General features: G+C 65.2%; 3 protein-coding genes across 5 annotated transcripts; 1 reads left to right on the top strand and 2 right to left on the bottom strand.

The window, feature by feature from the left end:
• Positions 1-433: 433 nt before the first annotated feature.
• Positions 434-3,415, bottom strand: ACTG1 (actin gamma 1). The gene is made up of 6 exons (XM_071573446.1): positions 3,320-3,415; positions 2,828-2,958; positions 2,503-2,742; positions 1,766-2,204; positions 1,397-1,578; positions 434-1,312 (listed from the first exon to the last, which is right to left on the bottom strand). Exons 2-6 carry the CDS (start codon positions 2,948-2,950, stop codon positions 1,169-1,171), a joined length of 1,128 nt encoding a protein of 375 aa, XP_071429547.1. The 5' UTR covers positions 2,951-2,958; positions 3,320-3,415; the 3' UTR covers positions 434-1,168.
• Positions 3,416-6,546: 3,131 nt separating this feature from the next.
• On the top strand, positions 6,547-10,249 carry FSCN2 (fascin actin-bundling protein 2, retinal). The gene is made up of 5 exons (XM_071573639.1): positions 6,547-7,781; positions 9,235-9,391; positions 9,480-9,601; positions 9,669-9,836; positions 9,922-10,249. The coding sequence occupies exons 1-5, from the start codon at positions 6,959-6,961 to the stop codon at positions 10,125-10,127; spliced, it is 1,476 nt and encodes a 491-aa protein (XP_071429740.1). The 5' UTR covers positions 6,547-6,958; the 3' UTR covers positions 10,128-10,249.
• Positions 10,250-10,575: 326 nt separating this feature from the next.
• On the bottom strand, positions 10,576-18,937 carry FAAP100 (FA core complex associated protein 100). Of its 3 annotated transcripts, none has more exons than XM_071573332.1 (10): positions 18,885-18,937; positions 17,867-18,057; positions 17,120-17,238; positions 15,538-16,493; positions 14,836-14,986; positions 13,101-13,855; positions 12,746-12,882; positions 11,843-11,959; positions 11,343-11,429; positions 10,576-11,246 (listed from the first exon to the last, which is right to left on the bottom strand). In XM_071573332.1, the coding sequence occupies exons 2-10, from the start codon at positions 18,029-18,031 to the stop codon at positions 11,112-11,114; spliced, it is 2,622 nt and encodes an 873-aa protein (XP_071429433.1). In that variant the 5' UTR covers positions 18,032-18,057; positions 18,885-18,937; the 3' UTR covers positions 10,576-11,111. The 3 variants fall into 3 exon arrangements, with proteins under 3 accessions (XP_071429433.1, XP_071429434.1, XP_071429435.1); XM_071573333.1 differs by having other exon boundaries at positions 17,867-18,039; positions 18,885-18,929; XM_071573334.1 differs by lacking the exon at positions 18,885-18,937 and having other exon boundaries at positions 15,538-16,030; positions 16,277-16,493; positions 17,867-18,149.
• Between the last annotated feature and the right edge of the window lie 465 nt (positions 18,938-19,402).

Raw genomic sequence — 19,402 nt, 5'->3', positions numbered from 1 at the left:
TCTGCACCCCCAAATCCAGCTGGGCTGTCCCTGGCACAGAGGGGACAGTGACTGCAGGGTCCTCCTGGCACTGGGACCCCTCACCCAGGGGTGTCACCCATCTGTCCTGGCACCATCAAACCTGAGGGCCTACGGCGTCCCTGGAGTGAATCCCACCCACCCCAACACACAAACCACGAAGATGGGGCACTTCAGTCCCACAGCCACGCAGGGGGAGAAGGGCAGGGCTGGAAACCCCCATGCAGGAGGGGTCAAGCTGGTGTGCAGTGTCCCTGCAAGTCTACACTGAGGAAAGATCCCAAAATCCTGTTGAAAAGAAACCACTCCTTGGCCCCCAACCACCTAATTTTAGCCCCAAAACCCCACCCCAGCTTCCTGGGGAAGTTCCCACCCAGTACCTGCCCTCACCACACACAATCCCAACTGGAGTTACTGCAGCTTTTTTTCCATTTTATTTTCCTTACACAATGAAGTGTCGTTGGGCATTACAATTTCTCAACTTTTCGGATGATTTTTAAACAAATTTTGGTTTTGTTTTTTTTTCCTACTGTCACGTGAGAACATTAAGGCAACGTACAAAAAAAAAAGAAAAAAAAGAGAAAAAATCTGACATAAATTAAAATGCAGAAATTTACAGGTGTAAATGCGGAGTTTCAGCAACTCTGAGTTGAGGACTCGAGCCCTGTGGTGGGATCAGGGGGAGGAGGAGGGAGATGAGGAGAGGTGTAAGGCTCGGATGCGATATGTTGTTTTCCCAACCTTGCTAGAAACGGTGAAAAAAATTCTTGATGGACTCCTACCAGCCTCTACAGGAAACCTGGAATATTCCACACGGGACGTACAGCAAAGTCTGGCTCCAAATACCCTGTACAGAGCGGTCCCGGGGCCACTGTCAGTGTGGGGGGCCCTGGGATGGGGCAATCCCAGGATTGGGGAGCCCTGGGGAGCCAATCCGTACAGGGTATGAGCTGAGGGAGCAGCTAACTCGGCTACAACAAGGTCAAATCAAGTGACAGCGCGCCCATCCACGTGCCTAACATCAGGTACAGACTTCCCAAGGGCAGGATTCTTTTGGAAGAAAGGCTTATTCCAGTTGCAGGAGGCTGGCATGAGGTGTATGGATGCCCGGGCACAGCTCCTGGGCGTGGCAGCGGCGCCCGCAGTCCGTTTAGAAGCATTTACGGTGCACGATGGAGGGGCCGGACTCGTCGTACTCCTGCTTGCTGATCCACATCTGCTGGAAGGTGGAGAGGGACGCCAGGATGGAGCCGCCGATCCACACCGAGTACTTGCGCTCTGGCGGGGCGATGATCTGTGAGAGGAGAGAGCAGAGTGGTCAGAGCACGGCCAGAGCCTTCTCCTTCAACCCTCACCCCCCACCCAGAGCCTGCCCCACCTTGATCTTCATGGTGCTGGGAGCCAGTGCCGTGATCTCCTTCTGCATCCTGTCGGCAATGCCGGGGTACATGGTGGTGCCTCCAGACAGCACCGTGTTGGCGTACAGGTCCTTCCTGATGTCCACGTCACACTTCATGATCGAGTTGAAAGTGGTCTCGTGGATGCCACAGGATTCCATGCCTGCAGGAGAGGGCAGAGGGGCAGGTCTGTTAGTGCCACCCAGAATCTTATCAGTACCATCCAGGACCCTTTAGTGCCCACCCACCACCCGGTCACTACCACCGAGCCCCCTTTACTGCCACACCCAGGACCCCTCAGTGCCCACCCAGCCCCTCCACACCCGGAGCTCACCCCAGCCCACACATACCCAGGAAAGAGGGCTGGAAAAGCGCCTCAGGACACCGGAACCGCTCGTTGCCGATGGTGATGACCTGCCCGTCGGGCAGCTCGTAGCTCTTCTCCAGCGAGGAGGAGGAGGCGGCCGTGGCCATCTCCTGCTCGAAGTCCAGGGCCACGTAGCAGAGCTTCTCCTTGATGTCCCGCACGATCTCGCGCTCGGCCGTGGTGGTGAAGCTGTAGCCCCTCTCTGTCAGGATCTTCATGAGGTAGTCGGTGAGGTCGCGGCCGGCCAGGTCCAGGCGCAGGATGGCGTGGGGCAGAGCGTACCCCTCGTAGATGGGCACGGTGTGGGTCACACCGTCCCCGGAGTCCATTACAATGCCTGTGGTGCGGCCGGAGGCGTAGAGGGACAGCACGGCCTGGATGGCCACGTACATGGCCGGGGTGTTGAAGGTCTCAAACATGATCTGGAAGGAGGAGAAGAGTCAATTAGCAGAGAGTCCCGAGCTGGGCGTGTGCACTCTGTGTTAGAACACACATGCTTGGCATGCAGAGCAACCCGGTGTGTGAAGGGAAAGCCAAAAAAGATGCAGGCAGAAACACAAATGAAAGAACCTGAGGCTTCAAGGGAGAAATGCCAGGAGAACAGAACCCTGAAAATGTCGGAGAAACAAAAAAAGAACAAAAAATTCAGGTTTCAGATGTAACGAAGGAGGTTTGTGAAGATGAGCGAGGTGGGGCCAGCGGGCGGGGGGAACACGGTACCTGCGTCATCTTCTCTCTGTTGGCCTTGGGGTTCAGCGGGGCCTCTGTGAGCAGCACCGGGTGCTCCTCGGGGGCCACACGCAGCTCATTGTAGAAGGTGTGATGCCAGATCTTCTCCATGTCGTCCCAGTTGGTGACGATGCCGTGCTCGATGGGGTACTTGAGGGTCAGGATGCCCCTCTTGCTCTGCGCCTCGTCCCCAACGTAGCTGTCCTTCTGCCCCATGCCCACCATGACGCCCTGCGGAGCCGAGCGGGTGAGTCAGCGCCGCCCCCGCCGCGCCCGGGCCCGACCCGGCCCGGCCCGCACCCCGCGCCCGCCTCACCTGGTGCCGGGGGCGGCCGACGATCGAGGGGAACACGGCGCGGGGCGCGTCGTCCCCGGCGAACCCGGCCTTGCACATGCCGGAGCCGTTGTCGATGACGAGGGCGGCGATTTCCTCTTCCATGGCGGAGGCTGCGAGGGCAGGGCCGGGTCAGCGCCGGCCGCGGGCGGAGCCGCTGGCGCGGGGCCATACCCGGCCCCCCCACCCCAATGGTTTCTCCCGTTTGAATCTCCCGTTCGAATCTCCCGCTCGATGACGTCACCGCCGCCTCAACCAATCGCGGCGCGTACCCCCCACACACCCCCAAGCGGCCTGTACCCACGGGCGAGACCATCCCAGCGCGGCGCGGGGGAACAACGGCAGGACGCCCAACACGGCCGCGGTCCCCGCGGGGCCGAGCGGGACCGACCGCTGTAAAACCTTCCCCCCCATCACCCCCAGCCCCGGGATCGCGGGGCAAGGAGCGGCGCGGGCGCGGCGGGGCTGCGGTACCTGCTGCGCGGGGGTCGCTACTGAGGGCGCTACGGTGACGGTGCCTCCTAGTCCGGTGCCGCCGGCTGAGTGAGACCGCCCGGCTGCCAGCCCCGCGCTTTTATACCCCGGGCACGGCGGCCCCGCCTCCCCGGCCGAGAACATCGCCATATATGGAGATCTTTCAGAAACACGCGCTCTCATTGGCTGGCGCGGCCCAGGCCACGTGGGGCGGCTGCCGGGCTGGCCCCGCCCCGCGGCACCCCGGAACCTGCATGGGAAGGGGGGGCTGCGGGGGGGGGGGCGACCCCCGGCCCCGACGGGACCCCCCGATCCCGGGGGGACCCCCCGGTCTGCCCCGCCGAGCAGGGCCAGGCACCCCCGGCAGCGCCCCCGGGATCCGCGGGCCGCGCCGGGCCTGGCCCCGCACTCCGAAGGGGGGACCGCGCCCCCCAGCCCGGGGCATCTCCTGCACCCCACCCGGGCACCGGGACCCCCCCGCCCGCCGCACCGGCCCCGCCGCCCACCGGCACCCCCGCCCAGGCACCGCGCAGGCCCTGCCACCCCCACGGCACCTGCACCCCACCTTGGCACCGGGACCCCCCACCCGCAGGACCCTCACACCCCACCCGTGGCACCGGGACCCCCGAGCACCAGCACCGGGCTGGGCACCCCCGGCTCGTCCCCCGCTGCTCCCCAGACCCTGCCCCTGCACACCCCCGCGCCCATCACACCCCACAGGGGACACTGTGCACGGGTGGGTGCCCCCAAGGGCTGCAGGTGCTCCCCGGGGCTGCAGGTGCCCCCCAACACCTCCCCAGCACCCACAGCTCTGGCCGTGCTGCCTCTGCACCCCCAGACACCCCCCCAGACACCCCAAACCCCTGCTCGGTGCTGACATCCCAGTGTGAGCCACTCCAGCCCCGCTGGAACCCCAACTCGCCCCTCCCCAGCCCCCCAGCCCAGGGGTTCCTCACCCTCCCTCGGGGGTGCTCTGAGCCCCCCCTGCCATGGGGGGCACGGCCACGGCTCCCACCTGTGCAGTGCCACGCAGGTGTGTGTGCCAGGGCCCCTGTGCAGGCCAGGTGGGCACACGGCAGGCCAGGCAGCCACGCCCATGTTAGGTAGCCATGCACTGTGTCAGGTAGCCACACATCATGTCAGGTAGCCAAGCACCATCTCAGGTGACCACACACTGTGTCAGAGACCCACACATCACATCAGGTAGCCATGGACCACATCAGAGTAGCTGTATGTCACATCAAGCAGCCATGCCCTGTGCCAGGTAGCCATGCACCCCGTCAGGTAGCCATGCACCCCGTCAGGTAGCCATGCACCCCATCTGGTAGCCATGCACCACGCCAGGTAGCCATATACTGTGCCAGAGGCCCACGCACCAGCCCCCCACACCCCGTCCTGGCCCCTCGGTGCCACTCAGGCCCGGGGCATTGGTGGCCACTGGCCTTGCCACCCCTGTGTCCCACGGAATTCCCACTGCCTGCCCAGCCCCTCCCAGCAGCCCCCGGTGCCCCCGCGATGGGTGGCACGGGGCAGTGTTGGGGCACAGCAGCAGCACCGACGGGGGGGCGGCCCTGGGTGGGTGAGGGGGGTTCCGGGGGGTCCCGGCACAGCTCAAGGGTCTCGCGTCCCTGAGCCAGCGCTGTGTCCCACCGGGCCGTGGTGGGACCGGGGACGCACCGGAGGGTGCCAGAACTCGGGGGGCTGCGCAGGTGACACGCGTGTCCCGGGGGTCATCCCGGCAGGACCCCCAGCCCGGAGGGGCCACCCCTCCCCATGACTCAGGGCGGGCAGGGCTGGGCAGGGAGGGGCAGGGCCGGGAGGAGGAGGAGGAGGAGGAGGCAGAGGAGGAAGGCACCACCCCTGGCCCGCCCCGTTGCCCGGTGTCGGTCCGTCCGTCCCCGCTGCCCATGCGCACGGGAGGGGCGGTGATGGGGGGTCCCATTCCCAGCACCTCAATACCCCTGCAGACCCCCCGACCCCCTGTCCTGACACCCCCGGACTGGTGGGGCGCGCTGATGCCCCCCATCTATCTGCTAGCCCCCCACCAGGGCTGGGGACCCCCAAGTCCCCCCGGGAAGGTTGTTGGATGAAAACCAGCAGGGGGTCCCACTACCTGGTACCCCAACACCCCTCCTGACCCCCACGGCGACCCCCAACCCAAACCCCTGCTCTGACCCCCTGTGCAGCTCAGCACCCCCAAATTCCTCCTGGGAAGGATGTTCTGTAGAAACTGGAGGGGGAACCCACCCGGAGGGGGGTCACCCACGACAGCCCCCTGCGATGCCCCGGCCAGCCGGGCTGGCACGTGTTGGGTGTCAGCAGCCCCCAGTGGGGAGGGGTCTGGCTGTCCCCAGGCCGGAGGGACCGAGGGACATGCTGTGGCTGTGGGGCAGTGCCCAGGGCCCCCCTGAAGGGAACCTGACTCCGCCGGGGGCTGGGGGGGCCGGGATGTATAAATGCCGCTCCCGGCTGCTCGGCCAGGCAGGTGCCAGCGAGCACCCACCGAGAGCCACAGTGCCACCCCCTGCTGCCCAGGGCCCCCCCAGACCCCCAGGACCCTGACCCACTTATCCCCCACTGACAGGGCCTGAAAGCTGAGCCGGCTCTGTTTCGGGGGTCAGTTACAGCGGCTCAGGTGTCACTGCTCAGGGGGCCACGGCACCCCCCGGCTCGGGCAGAGCCAGCCTGACATGAAAAAGTCATGAGCAACCAAAGCTGGGGTTGTTTGCAGGAACAATAACTGGGCACTGGGCTGACACTGGAGCCATGGGACTGGTAGGAACCAGGGCAGCCTCAACCAAGACACAGCAGAGCCTGGCACAGGGGTCTGAGCACTTCGGTGATGGCAGAGCCTGTCCCTGCTGGGGCCAAGGCCGAAGGCCCCTGTGGCTGTGCTTTCCCTGGCTGGGGGGTCCCAACGGGGCTGGGGTTCAGTGCCTGCAGGGTGGGACTCGGGGCTGTCCCTGCACCCCCATCCCCTCCTGCTCCCACCAAGGGCCTGGACCCTCCTCACTGTCACAAGTTCCAGCTGGTCTCAGCCCCGGAGGACCCGCAGCCCGGGGGATGGCTCCGGAGGGCTGGGTGTGTCCGTGACCCCGATCCACAGCTGCAGAAGGGATTTGGGGCCACAGGACAGATGGAGGCCAAGGGCCCCAAAGCAGGATAAAAGGTTTACACTAATCAAAATGCCTGGCTAATTGGAAAAGGCGCTTAGGGGCTGGCCGGGAGGCGGCGCGGCTGGAGGTGACCCGCTGCTGAATCAGAGGGACCGGTAACCTTAACCCGCCGGCATCGGAACGGATACGCCGGCCCGGATCGGGTTCCCACCCAAGTTTTCCACCCGCGGCTCCGCCACAGCCGGACGGGGCCGCGGCGAGGGACGGTGGCGTGGCCGGGGGCTGCCGCGGTGCCCCCTCGCCCGGGCGTCCCCGGTGCCGACCGCAGCCCGGCCGGTCTCTGATCCCACCCGAGGGTACCCAGGCGGGCCTCAGCCCCCGAGTCCGGTCCTGCTCTGCGGGGCGGGGGCAGCGCAGCCGCCCCCTTCGTGGGCGCTCGGTCCGGCCCTGCTGCGACGTCCGGGCTCGGCAGCGCCGGGGAGCCCACACCGGCCCCCCGGGGGCCGCCCCACGCCAGCAGAAGATGCCAACAAATGGGATCCACCAGGTGCTCAAGATCCAGTTTGGGCTGATCAACTGTGAGAGCAGATACCTGACAGCAGAGAGCTTCGGCTACAAGGTGAACGCCTCGGCGCTCAGCCTCAAGCGCAAGCAGATCTGGACACTGGAGCAGGATGAAGCCGACAGCTCCATCGTCTTCCTCAAGAGCCACCTGGGCCGGTACCTGGGCGCCGACAAGGACGGGAAGGTGTGCTGCGAGGCGGAGCAGCCGGGCCGGGATGAAGGCTTCAACATCATCACGCAGTCGGACGGGCGCTGGGCGCTGCAGTCGGCCCCGCACCGGCGCTTCTTCGGCGGCCGCGAGGACCGGCTGTCCTGCTTCGCCCCCAGCGTGACGGAGGGCGAGCTGTGGACCGTGCACCTGGCCATGCACCCCCAGGCCAACCTGCTGAGCGTCAGCCGCCGCCGCTACGCCCACCTGAGCGCCCACGAGGACGAGATCGCCACCGACAGCAACCTGCCCTGGGGGGTGGATGCGCTCATCACCCTCTGCTTCCAGGACAAGAAGTACAGCCTGCGCACCGCCGACGAGCGGTACCTGCGCTGCGATGGCACCCTCGTGCCCGAGCCCGGCGCCGGCACCGGCTACACCCTCGAGTTCAAGGCCGGCAAGCTGGCGTTCAAGGACTGCGACGGGAAATACCTGGCGCCCACCGGACCCACCGGTACCCTCAAATCCGGCCGCAGCTCCAAGCCGGGCAAAGATGAACTCTTTGACCTGGAGGAGAGTCACCCCCAGGTGGTCTTCACGGCGGCCAATGGCAGATACGTCTCCATCCGACAGGGTAAGGGCTGCCCACCCCTTGCCGCTTGCTGCCCCCTCCCCACACCCTTCTGCACCTCTCTGCCTCCTGCACCCAGTCACCTTCTCCCTGCATCCCACTGCCCAGACCAGGGGCCCCACTGCCCACCTACCATACCCCACTGTCCCCCATGCACTCCAATGCACCCATCCTGCCTACTCCAGGATCCCCATGTGCCCACAGCTCTGTGGGAGCACCTCTGGGACCCCCCACCCCAGGGGGACACCCCACAGTAACAACCCCACTGCACTGCCCCTGCCTGGAGGGCACCCTATGCCCACATCCCCGGGGACATGGGGGACCCCAGCTCGGCTGCTGGAGGGGGGCACGGGGGTCCTGCCTGCTCAGGTCAGTGGGGCTGGGGTGGGAGCAGCCATGGAGGTGGAAAGGGCTCTGGGGGTGCGTGTGTGTGTGTGTACACACGTGTGTGTGCATGTGCAGGGCTGTGGGTGTGCACAGAAGTGGGTTCATGTGTATGTACACGTGTGTGCACATGTAGAGTTTCATGGGTGTGCAAAGGTGGGTGTTTGGAGGTGTGTGGGTGTGTGTGCACACGTGTGGGTGTGTGTGCAAGGCTTTGTGGGTGTGCACAAGGGGTGTATGTGAATATACACGTGTGTGCAGGTCTCTATGAGTGTGTGTGTACACACGTGTGCATGTGCAGGGCTGTAGGTGTGCACAGGTGTACTCAGGTGTGTATGTGTGCACACACACAGGTGTGCAAGGCTCCCTGCAGCACCTGTGGGTCCCCACATTTGTGTGTGCACCCCACACATGATGCCCTGTGCACACACACATGGGTACACAGCCATCAGACCACAGGTGAGTGGAGCCCCTCAGGGGCCCCACTCGCCCCCAGGTGCCCCCCAGGGATGGTGCCACCCCCGTGCCAAGCAGCTTAGAGCTGGGTGACGGGGGGGACCAGCTATAAATAGGGGTTTGTGACCAGATGGACACAGTGGTGACAAGCTGATTAACCAGCCCAATTAGCACAATTGTTCGCAGGAGGATTTGGAAGGAGGTGGGGGGAGGAAGAAGGTGGCTGTGGGGTAGTTGGGCATGATGGTCACAGTGGGATGGGTGACAATGGCTGGAGTGGGCTGGATGGCTGGAGTGGAATCAGTGACGTGGGTAGAGCAGGACTGGTGACCATGGATGGAGTGGGACCAGTGCCAATGGTCAGAGCATGACAGGTGACAATGGCTGGAGCGGGACTGGTGTGCATGGCTGGACTGGGATTGGTCCTGATGGCCAGAGTGGGATTGGTGCTGATGGCTGAAGTGGGATTAGTGACAATGGCCAGAGTGGAACCAGTGCCAAGGGGCAGAGTGGGATCAGTGTCCATGGCCAGACTGAGACCAATACTGCTGGCTGGAGTGTGACCAGTGTCTATGACTGGAGTGGGACTGGCACCAACATGCACTCCCACCCCCAGGTGTCAACGTCTCAGCAAACCAGGACGAGGAGCTGAACCACGAGACCTTCCAGCTGCAGATCGACCGTGACACCAACAAGTGCAGCCTCCACACCAACACTGGCAGCTACTGGACTCTGGTGGCCCACGGAGGCATCCAGGCTGTGGCCACTGAAATGTGAGTGGGGCTGTGCTGTGGTGCAGGGTGGGGTGGGGGATTTGGGGGGACATCGCCCCCCTGGTTCACACTGTCCCTGTGCCACCAGCGCTGCCAACACCATGTTTGACATCGAGTGGCGTGGGCGGCGCGTGGCCCTGCGTGCCAGCAACGGCCGCTACGTCTGCACCAAGAGGAACGGGCAGCTGGCGGCTGTCAGTGACTCCGTGGGTAAGTGCTGGGGGCACGGGGGACACAGGGTGGGCCCCCGGAGTGCTGAGGGCTGAGTGCTGTGCAGGGGAGGACGAGGAGTTCACGCTGAAGCTGATCAACCGCCCAATGCTGGTGCTGCGGGGCGAGCACGGCTTCGTCTGCTACCACCGCGGCTCCAACCTGCTCGACTCCAACCGCTCCGTCTACGACGTCTTCCACATCAGCTTCAGCGACGGCGCCTACCAGATCCGAGGTGGGCGGGGGTCTGTGGGGCAGGGGGGCTGGTGTGGGTCTGTCCAGCCCGCACTGACAGCCCCCACCCCGGGGACTCCCCGCAGGCCAGGGGGGCAAGTTCTGGTACGTGGCGAGCAGCGGGTCGGTGTGCAGCGATGGGGACCTCTCCGAGGATTTCTTCTTCGAGTTCCGGGAGCGCGGCCGCGTGGCCATCAAAGGGAAGAACGGGCGGTACCTGCGCGGGGACCCCGCGGGGACCCTGCGCGCCGACAGCGAGTCCGTGTTGAGGGCCACGCTCTGGGAGTACTGACCCTCCGGCCCACAGGCACCAGCCTGGCCCCCGGCAAAGGGGGTGGTGGCAGCAGCGGCACCGCCGGTGACAGCTGTGCCCCCGGCCCCTCGACTCACGGCATTAAAGTCACCTGGATCACACTGGGGCAGCACCGTGTCCTCCTTCCCAGCAGGATCCACCCCTTGCCCCTCCCGGGAGCCCCCACACGCCATGGAAATGGCTGGTCTGGGTAGAGTGGGATGCAGGGACCCTCAGGGGTGCCACTGGGGATGAAGGGCTGGCAAAGCAATCCCACTGCGGGCAGGACCTCGAGGGGCTGCACAGGGAGGTGCAGCATGAAGGGGTTGGGGAGCCCATGGCCCCTTTGCCAGGCTGGGGTAAAGGGGGGGTGGCAGTGGCAGCCCCCCACCCTGGCAGCTGTCAGGACCCTCCGAGAGGATGGAAAGGAACAGAGACGGGCACGGGGTGAGCGACAGGATCGTTTTCATGGCAGACGACAGAGTTACAGACAGTGGAGCGGTGCGGGCAGGGCGGGGCCCAAACACGCCGCACCAGCACGGAAATACGGGATCATTTATAGAAACAACGGGGGAGCGGAGACCCCCTCCCCTGCCCAGCAGAAAACGGGGCTCCCCCGGGCACAGCACCCTGTTTGTCCTGATCCTGAAGGCAAGGAGGCTCGGGGGGCTCAGCCCGCGGCCGGCCCGGCTTGGCACGGCCACTACACTACCACGGATCCACAAGACACGCGGCCCCGGGGGGGCTGCCCCGGCCTGGCCGGGCTGGGGGGCGGCAGGGCAGGGCTGGGCCAGCCCAGGAGCCCCCGCTCCGCCACCGGAGCCCCAAGAGCTCCCCGGTGCTGCCGACAACACGACCACGAAACACGCACAGACACACCCCCCGCTCCGGCCCTGCTCGGCGGGGTAGGGTGGGATGGGGGGGCTCTCCCGTGGGCACCCGCCCCGGCCGGCGGGGTGTGGGGCGCACTGGCCGCCCCTCTGCTCACAGCAGGACCAGGCTGGGGTTCCGCAGCTGCCGGTAGATGTTCAGGAGCTTCTCGGCTGTGGCAGTGCCCTCAGCCCCCTCCTCACCCAGAGGCGGCTGGTCCCGGAGGGTCTGTGCCTCCTTCAGCAGCATCTGTGGGACGGGGTGTGAGGGATGTCGGGTGTGGGGGGCACCACCACGTGCACCCCATGGGGAGGGGATCTGTGGGTGCCCATGGCAGGGGCTCACCTCGTGGTTGGCCTGGATCTGGCGCAGGTACTGCATGCGGAGGTCGGGGGGTCCCGAGCCCTGCGCCGCCTGCTCCAGCACCAGCGCCTGTGTGGAGGGAGAGTGCTGGGGGAGCTGGCAGCAAACAGCTCCAGGGACCCCCATTCCAAAGAGCCCCAGTCCCAGGGACCCCTACCTCTGGGAATCCCAACCCCAGGAGTCCCAGCCTCAAGGACCCCCAATTCCAGGGACCCCAACCCTGGGGACCCCCAAGCCCCAGGAATCCCAGCCTAGGGCACGTGACTGGCATCTCCTGGGGCTCCATGGCCCAAATGGCCTGAGCTGAGGCCAGGGCTCAGGAAGAGAGAGGGGTCCATGGTCCATGGTGTCCCCAGGCCATGCTGGGCTGGTCTGCAACATGATGGTGCCAAAGAATCTCCCCACTGCACCCCCAGGCTCCATCCCAGGGGATCAGGGTCACCTGGGGTCTCCCTGTCTCCCAGGGCAGTGCCTGAGCATACCTGGATGCGCCGGATGACAGCGTGGTGTGTCCTGCACATGTGGGCCAGGGACGGGCTCTCCATCAGGATCTCCACAGCCTGGATGGGACCTGCTGGGCTCAGGTCATTCATGGACACCTGCACAGTGAGAGCAGCACCACTGGCAGCTGGCAGGGCCAGGACCTCTCCCCACAGGCAATGGGCTCCCCAGAAGGCTCCCTGCACCCCCAAACCCTCCAGCTGGACACAAAGCCCAGGGCCCACCAAGCCCCAGGTGAGTCCTCACGGGATTGAGCCCGGTGGGCTCAGCCTCAGCAGAATTAACACCGTCATTAATCACCCTGGGGACATCCGAGCTCTCAGGTGGAAATCCACCTGCACCAGGTACCTGGAGGCGCCTCAGTGAGGTCAGCCAGGAATGCTGGGCAGAAATCCCCGTTTTCCTGTGCCTTTAGAGGGGAATTCTATGTGAAATGGGGATGAGCTGGAGATTGGATTTACACCCCAAACCCAGGTGTGTTTTTCCCCTTGTTTTCCAGAGCCAGCAGAGAAAGGCCACTTCTTCTCACAGCCCAGCCCCATGCCAGGTTGGGGCACAGTGGGTGTCTGAGGCATCCACAAGGATGCAGCAGCAGCACCCCCCTGCCCTACCTGGTAGGGAAATGGGAACACTGAGAGAGGGAACATCCACATGGAGCAGGAGGGAAGTGATCACAGCCTTGGGGAATCCAGGGCTGGGAGAAGGGATTGGGAATGCTGCCCATCCAGCTCAGCACAGGAGCCCCAGACCCACAGACGGAAATCAGGATGGGATGGCCATGCATCACTCCACTCCCTGGCACCAGGAAGGAGATGGCTTCATGGGACAGGGAGCTTCCTTCCAGGCTGACCCCTTCCTTGGTTCAAGGCTAACCCACTCCTTGCCTCTCGGACGAGCAGCTGGACGTGGCCGCCATCAGGGGCCGTGCCACGCACCGACGCCACCTCTGTGCTGCTCAGCGCCTCGGCCCCGGGGTTCTCGGCCAGCAGCCAGCGCAGCGTGGCACAGCTCAGGGGGACATCTGGGGAGCAAAGGACAGGGCAGAGATGTGACATTGCTGATAGAGTGTGCCTGGGGAGGCCCCTGAGGGGGTGACACAGGGCCTGTCCCCCTCCCCGCTGGGACATGCTGAGCTCGCTCATGGCACTGCCACTGCACCTCTGTGTGCCACCCTGCCAGTGCCCCTGCCCAAGGAGGCCCCACCTGGCGCTCCTGGGATGCTCCTCCCCAGGGACCCACCTGTTCCTGAGGTTTTCAGGGCGCTTTTCAGCAGCTCCGAGGATACCCGGATGGACGCTGCTGAGGGGGACAGGTTCCCCTCTCCTGGGGCTTTCCCCTCCTTGGGCTCAGTCTGTTCTTGGGACACTTTAAGAAAGGTCTCCACAGGGTCTGGGGGGGCAGGGGGGGCGTCTGGCCCGGGGGGGCTGCTCCCAAAACGGAGGCACTGGAGCATGTCAATGGTGCATTGGCTGAGGGGCAGGCAGATCCCCTCTCGGTCCGGGGACAGCAGGGGCGAGTCGTCAGGCAGGAAGTCATCCAGGTCCTCGGAGGAGTCGGAGCCGCTGCCCAAAATATCCCTCAAACTGTAGTAGAGGGCACAGGAGATGGTCAGAGGCAGGTCCAGCTTGGTGTCCGCGGCAGGGCCGAGGGGCAGCGTCAGCTCTCGCTTGTTCCCAGGGAGCAGCTGGTCGATGGGGAAGGTGAAGGTCGTGGCCGAATCCATGGATTCCTCCTCTAAGGCACAGGGGCTGGCCAGGAGCTGAACACAGAGGGTCCAGCCCTCCTCCAGGCTGTACTCGCTGCAGTTTTCCAGCAAGCAGGAGATGGTGACAGTGTCCTGGAGCAGGAGGCAGCTCCAGTTGGCAGTGACGGTGCAGGCGATGGGCTTGGGGCCCTCGTGGCTGGAGAGCAGTGCTGCGCTCACGTTCATCACCTGGTTCAGGCTGGCCAGGGCTCGGTTCCTCTGGTCCACAGCCTTCTTCAGGAAGGACACTCTGCAAGGACAATATGACAGGGATGAAATGGCAGGAAGGATGCTGGGACATAGCTGAGAGTGTGGTGCTAAAGGCTCTGTGCCACCATGGCCGAGCCAAGCAGTCTCTGGCACAATCCCAGTGGCCAGAGCTACCACAGGAACCTCCCAGCTCCTTTGCCATGGCAGTCCCATATCCATGTTCCCACCAGAGCTGACCCTGTGGAGCAGCTCTGGACAGTCAGACCCTGGGAATCCCCCTGTGGAGGGAAGGGGAGCTTGCCCACACCCCCTCCCAATGCACAGACAGCCATGGTGATGGAGGCACGTGCCTGCCCTGCCTGTTACTGCTAGCTTGGCATGCATGACAGGCACCTGGCACCCTGCCTGTGCCACCTTCTGCTGCCATGGCTGCTGCTGCCAGCCCGCCCACAGTGCTGGGGATGGCTGTGCTGTGGGGAGGGGACTGCCCTCCAACACTGGTTTTATGTTATTGAGGTTGTAGGGGCTTCCCAGCCAGGAAATGTAGAATGTTGGAGCAGTTCTCCAAGAGAAAATCTCTGAGAGAGTTGGGGTTGTTCAGCCTGGAGAACAGAAGGCTCCAGGGAGACATTAAGAGCCCTTTCCAGGGCCTAAAAGGGCTCCAAAAGAGCTGGAGAGGGTCTTTGGACAAGGGCCTGGAGGGACAGCAAAAGGGGAATGGCTTCCCACTGCCAGAGGGAGGGGATAGATGGGATATTGGGCAGGAATTCCTGGCTGTGAGGATGGTGAGGTCCCAGCAGAGGTTGCCCAGAGCTGTGGCTGTCCCACCCCTGGAAGTGTCCAAGGCCAGGTTGGACGGGGCTTGGAGCAACCTGGGCTGGTGGGGTGTCCCTGCTCATGACAGGGGGGGAATGAGATGAGCTTTCAGGTCTCTTCCCACCCAAACCATTCCATGATTCCATGATTCGTTACTGCCAGAGACCTGCACAACCCCAGCTCGGTGCCCGTGTACCCCTGTACCTCTCTGAGGTGTTCCCTATCCCAGACAGCAGCTCCTTGATCCTCCGGCCGATCTCGGCAGGTGTCAGCTCCACGTCAGGCTCCTCGGGGCTGCACAGGCCACACGACACGAGGCTGCCCTTGGCTGACAGTGCCAACAGCTCCGACTCACCTGGGGGCACACACAGGCTGGGCAGGTGCGGGGGGCCAGGAAGGGAGCAGGGGCTTCCTGGATGGCTGAGGGTGGGGCTCAGGGGGCACAGGGAGCAGGATGCCACTGCCTTCCCCAGGCAGCCGAGTGTTATGGAGACAGGGCACAGACCACCAGAGCACCCCCAGATCACATGCAGCCCCCCAAGAAGGGACATCTGTCGTCTCCCCACTGGCCTGCAGCCAAGGCAGGAGGGTCACAGCTGCCACACAAGGTCCCTGCTAGTGGCACAGGCAGCTCAGCAAGTCCAGACAGTGCCACCTCCAGACTTTTTGGAGTGAGCCTCATCCCAGCTGGCTTGGGGCTGTCCCGGGCTGCCCCTGTGCAAGGAACCCAGTGGAAGGACTGGGAATAAGTGGGGAAGAGCTGGACCTCCCCCTAAGTCACACTGGACAGGAGTGACCCACAGAACCAAGGGGAACCAACAAGGACAAAGAATGGAGCCCAGCCTGACCATGCACAGAGCTGCAGGGAGGGGATAGGTGGGATCCCACCCCACTGCCCCTCACTACCTTCTGAGGCCCGAGAGGACAAGGAAAGAGCCACGACACTACAGATACTCAAACTGGCTGGGGACAGGACGGGGGGCAGGACGCCGGCGCTGCTCTCCATGTCCTCGGGGTCCGAGGAATCTGCCGCCCGGTCCAGGTCGACGGCGGAGATGTCCGAGTGGGTGCTGTAGTACATGCGGCTGCCGCTGCCGCAGGCCGCGCACAGGATGGGCCCCCGCAGGGAGTACTCCCTGAGCTCCGGCACCGTCGCCTCCTCCCGCTGATCTGCCTTCACTGCCACCATCTTCCCGTAGTGGCCCACGGCCACCACGCAGTCACAGCCGGGCTCGCCCGGCGGCGGCTCGTCCTCCTCGGCGTCATCGGCCGCGCGGCGCTCCGTGCGCAGGGCCCCGATGAACACGATGGGCTCCTCCAGGTGGTGCAGGATCTTCACGGGAGGGTCTGGCGTGGACACGTCCCGGCAGCCGTCGGTGGTGGGCGAGGAGCTGAGCGCCTTGAGGGGCACGGAGCAGAGCTGCCCGTCCGGGAACCCGCACAGGATCATGGGCGACTCCAGCATGGCGGCGTCGATGCCGAAGAGGAGGCTGAAGAGCGGCTCCTCCAGCACGAAGCCCCCTGAGCACCACAGCCCCTCGGCGCCGGGTGCGGCCGCACAGCACAGCACGGGCAGGAAGCAGGAGGGTGGCGCGTCCTCCCCGTCCCCCGGCGTGGAGCCGGGACAGAATTCCACCTGGCTGACCTGCCGGTACGGGGGCCCGTCCTGCTCTGGGCGCGGCAGCTCGTGCAGCCGCATCCACCACTTGCCCTCCGCCTGGGACAGCGTGATGACGAAGGTGCTGAGCAGGGTGAACATGCTCAGGCTGGCGTCGGGGAAGATGCAGGAATCCGCTTCCACCGGGAACACGCCGGAAGGGCCGTTGGTCTCTTGGCTGTCGCTGTCCGTCTGCTCCATTAACCTTCAGGAAAACAGGGAAGAGCTCTGAGCCAAGCCGTGGGGAGAAGCCAGCATGTCCCTTGGCTGCCTCCTCGCCTGGCTATGGGAAAGGAGCTCCTGCAACAGAGCTTTTAGCACCAGGGAAGAGACAGGAATTCTATGGGAATGACAACAAGACCAGAGTCCCCAGACCTCATCGGGAGAGGGGATGTCCTGGCTGTGCAGGCACTGGATCCGGCTGGGCCGTGTTTGCCAGAGGCTGTGCATGTGTGAGGCAGCCAGGACGACCCTGGGCAGCTGGAGATGGGGATGGGAACAGAGATGGGGGCTGGAGCGCTCCAGCATGAAGGGTTTGCACCCCCAGACTCAGGGGCAGGATCTGGAGAGAGCTCGAGCCTCACACAGCCCCGAATTCCCACGGTGGGAAGGGGCAGCCCTGGGAGCCCAGGGATGAGGACACAGTGCTGATCCCAAGGGTGACAGACACCCTGGGAGCCCAGGGATAAGGACACAATGCTGTTCCCAAGGGTGACAGACACCCTGGAAGCCCAGGGATGAGGACACAGTGCTGATCCCAAGGGTGACAGACACCCTGGGAGCCCAGGGATAAGGACACAGTGCTGAGCCCAAGGGTGACAGACACCTCACCTGCTCTGCTGCTCCAGGGACACACAGTAGATCCCACTGTGGGCACACAGGATGTAGAGCTGCCGGGGCTGGGGCAGCAGCTCCACGTGCCACACCTGGTCAGGGCAGCGAAACACAGCCTGGGGAGGGGGCACAGAACCAAATGTCACCTCCCACAGCACCTCCCACAGCACCTGCAGGGGCGGCAGGGACGGGGGGGGCTCCCTGCAGGGAGATCCAAAGCAATTTCCAGGGATAAGTGGATCCCTGGGCAGCACCCAGCTGGGTTTCCCAGGGTTGGGCCGGGGGCTGTGGCAGCCTGTCAGTCCTGCTCCCTGGGGGAAGGCAGGCAGGGATCAGGGAGCTGCTGCTGCTCTACTTTGTAGAGCGGGAGCGCAGTGTGGGAGGCACAGCCCTCTCCTACAGCGGTGCAGCTCTTAGAAATTATAATCAGAGCAAATTAACAAAGGCAGTGGCGTGTCAGTCATTAGTGACAGCGGGGACGACAGCCGGGCCTGGGGGGAACAGGAACAGGAGCCCCCGTGCTGGGGGGCATTAACCTGTGGGGTCTGACCCCCTGTGTGTGCCCCAGGACTGGGAGAGGGCACAGCTGGCAGCACCCCCAGACCTCACAGAGACGGGCAGGGGGGCTGGGGCTGCTCGTGGAGGTGCTTTGCTGGGGGTCCTGATGGACCTGGACGTGACTGGTGCCGCCAGCGTGTCCCACAGGATGGGGGTCCCAGGGTGGAGCCCTCCCTGCCCCCTCACCTTGAGCACTTTGCCCTCCTGGTCGTACACGTAGACGAACTCGGAGCCGTTGGAGAGGTAGATCTCGTTCTCGTGGCACAGCACCCGGGGCTTGCCCGCCGCCAGCCCCCCCACCGGGCAGCAGAACCCGGCCAGGTAATCCACCCTGTGCCCCACCTGAGCCATGGCGCCGGCTGGGGGGACACCGAGCCCTGGGGGCGTCAGGGGATGGGGCAGCTGAGCCCAGGCCCCCCGAGCCGGGGCTGACACGGCCCTATGGCCCCCACACTGCAATGGGCCCCCCAGCCCCTGGCACAGCCCCCAGCCCCTGAGCCCCCACGCCCCTGCCTGAGCCTCCCAGCCCTTGTCTGAGCCCCCCACACCTGTGAGTCCCCCAGCCCCTGGCACAGCCCCCAGTCCCTGAGCCCCTCACACCCGTGAGTCCCCCAGCCCCTGGCAGAGCCCCCGCCCCCCCTGTCAGATCCCCCACGCCCGTGAGCCCCCCAGCCCCTCATATTACAGCTCAGACCCCCGCCCCCTGACCGAGCCCCCCACACCTCCCCATTCCCACCTCCACAGTCCCTTCCCAAGCATCACCCTGAGCCCCCCATTCCCCATCCCAGCGCCACCAGACCCACCCGCAGCCCCCTGAGCCCCCCATTCCCCATCCCAGCGCACCCAGACCCACCCGCAGCCCCCTGAGCCCCCCATTCCCCATCCCAGCGCACCCAGACCCACCCGCAGCCCCCTGAGCCCCCCATTCCCCATCCCAGCGCCACCAGACCCACCCGCAGCCCCCTGAGCCCCCCATTCCCCATCCCAGCGCACCCAGACCCACCCCACAGCCCCCACCCCATAGTGCTTGTCCCTGGGCCCCCCCAGGCGCTGTCCCACACCCCCCCACACCCCCGCCCCTCACTGAGACCCCCATTTCCCCCCAAGCCCAGCCCCACAAACAGCCCCCCCACCCCAAGCATCATCCCCCCGCTGCCCCCCGGCCCCTCCCGCCCCCCATCCCCTCCCGGAGGGGCCGCGGTACCGGGCGGGGGGCGCGGGCGGCTCCGCTTTACGGCTGCGCGGCCGCCGCCGCAATGGGCGGGGGGGGGAGGGTGTTTGCGACGGGCCGTAAAGCGGCGATGGGCGGGGGGGGGCAGCCCCGGGGGTTCGTCCCCCCAAAAAAACTGGGGGTGTCCCCCCAGCATGGGTGGGTGACCCCAGCGTGGGTGACACCCCGGGGCGCGCGGAGAGGGAGGAGCGAGGCGGTGCTGGCGACAGCTGCTTTATTGATAGCGAGAGGGGCCGGGTGGGACCCCTGGGGGGGGCACAGACCCCCCTTCCAGCTGACCCTGACCCGGACCCACGGGACAGACCCCCCTGAGTCTGGCTGAGCCCCCCAAGATAGAGCCCCCCGAGTCTGACTGAGCCCCCCAAGTGATGCCCCCCCAGTCTAAGCCCCTCTAAGAGCTGCCCCTGGCCCATCCCCAGCCTGAGCCCCCCAAGTGTTCCCCCCCGACAACTTCCACATGACTCCCCTGACCCCCCTAGACCGCCTGAGCC

This window comes from Pithys albifrons, chromosome 19, assembly GCF_047495875.1.
Source record: "Pithys albifrons albifrons isolate INPA30051 chromosome 19, PitAlb_v1, whole genome shotgun sequence".
In the NCBI taxonomy this organism is placed as follows: Eukaryota; Metazoa; Chordata; class Aves; order Passeriformes; family Thamnophilidae; genus Pithys; species Pithys albifrons.
The sequence above is the reverse complement of the archived record's forward strand: the minus strand, read 5'-3'. Positions and strand labels throughout refer to the sequence as shown.

What these genes read in the sequence shown, in the direction of transcription:
- ACTG1 (XM_071573446.1), bottom strand. Translation starts at nt 2,950, where the DNA reads ATGGAAGAGGAAATCGCCGCCCTCGTCATCGACAACGGCTCCGGCATG. An exon ending in TCGGCCGCCCCCGGCACCAG is followed by an intron (nt 2,743 to 2,827) that starts GTGAGGCGGGCG and finishes TCGGCTCCGCAG; the next exon opens with GGCGTCATGGTGGGCATGGG. An exon ending in TTTCCAGCCCTCTTTCCTGG is followed by an intron (nt 1,579 to 1,765) that starts GTATGTGTGGGC and finishes CCTCTCCTGCAG; the next exon opens with GCATGGAATCCTGTGGCATC.
- FAAP100 (XM_071573332.1), bottom strand. Translation starts at nt 18,031, where the DNA reads ATGGCTCAGGTGGGGCACAGGGTGGATTACCTGGCCGGGTTCTGCTGC. An exon ending in AGGAGGGCAAAGTGCTCAAG is followed by an intron (nt 17,239 to 17,866) that starts GTGAGGGGGCAG and finishes CCCCCTCCCCAG; the next exon opens with GCTGTGTTTCGCTGCCCTGA. An exon ending in CTGTCATCCGGCGCATCCAG is followed by an intron (nt 11,430 to 11,842) that starts GTATGCTCAGGC and finishes CCCTCCACACAG; the next exon opens with GCGCTGGTGCTGGAGCAGGC.
- FSCN2 (XM_071573639.1), top strand. Translation starts at nt 6,959, where the DNA reads ATGCCAACAAATGGGATCCACCAGGTGCTCAAGATCCAGTTTGGGCTG. An exon ending in ATACGTCTCCATCCGACAGG is followed by an intron (nt 7,782 to 9,234) that starts GTAAGGGCTGCC and finishes TCCCACCCCCAG; the next exon opens with GTGTCAACGTCTCAGCAAAC. An exon ending in GGCTGTCAGTGACTCCGTGG is followed by an intron (nt 9,602 to 9,668) that starts GTAAGTGCTGGG and finishes AGTGCTGTGCAG; the next exon opens with GGGAGGACGAGGAGTTCACG.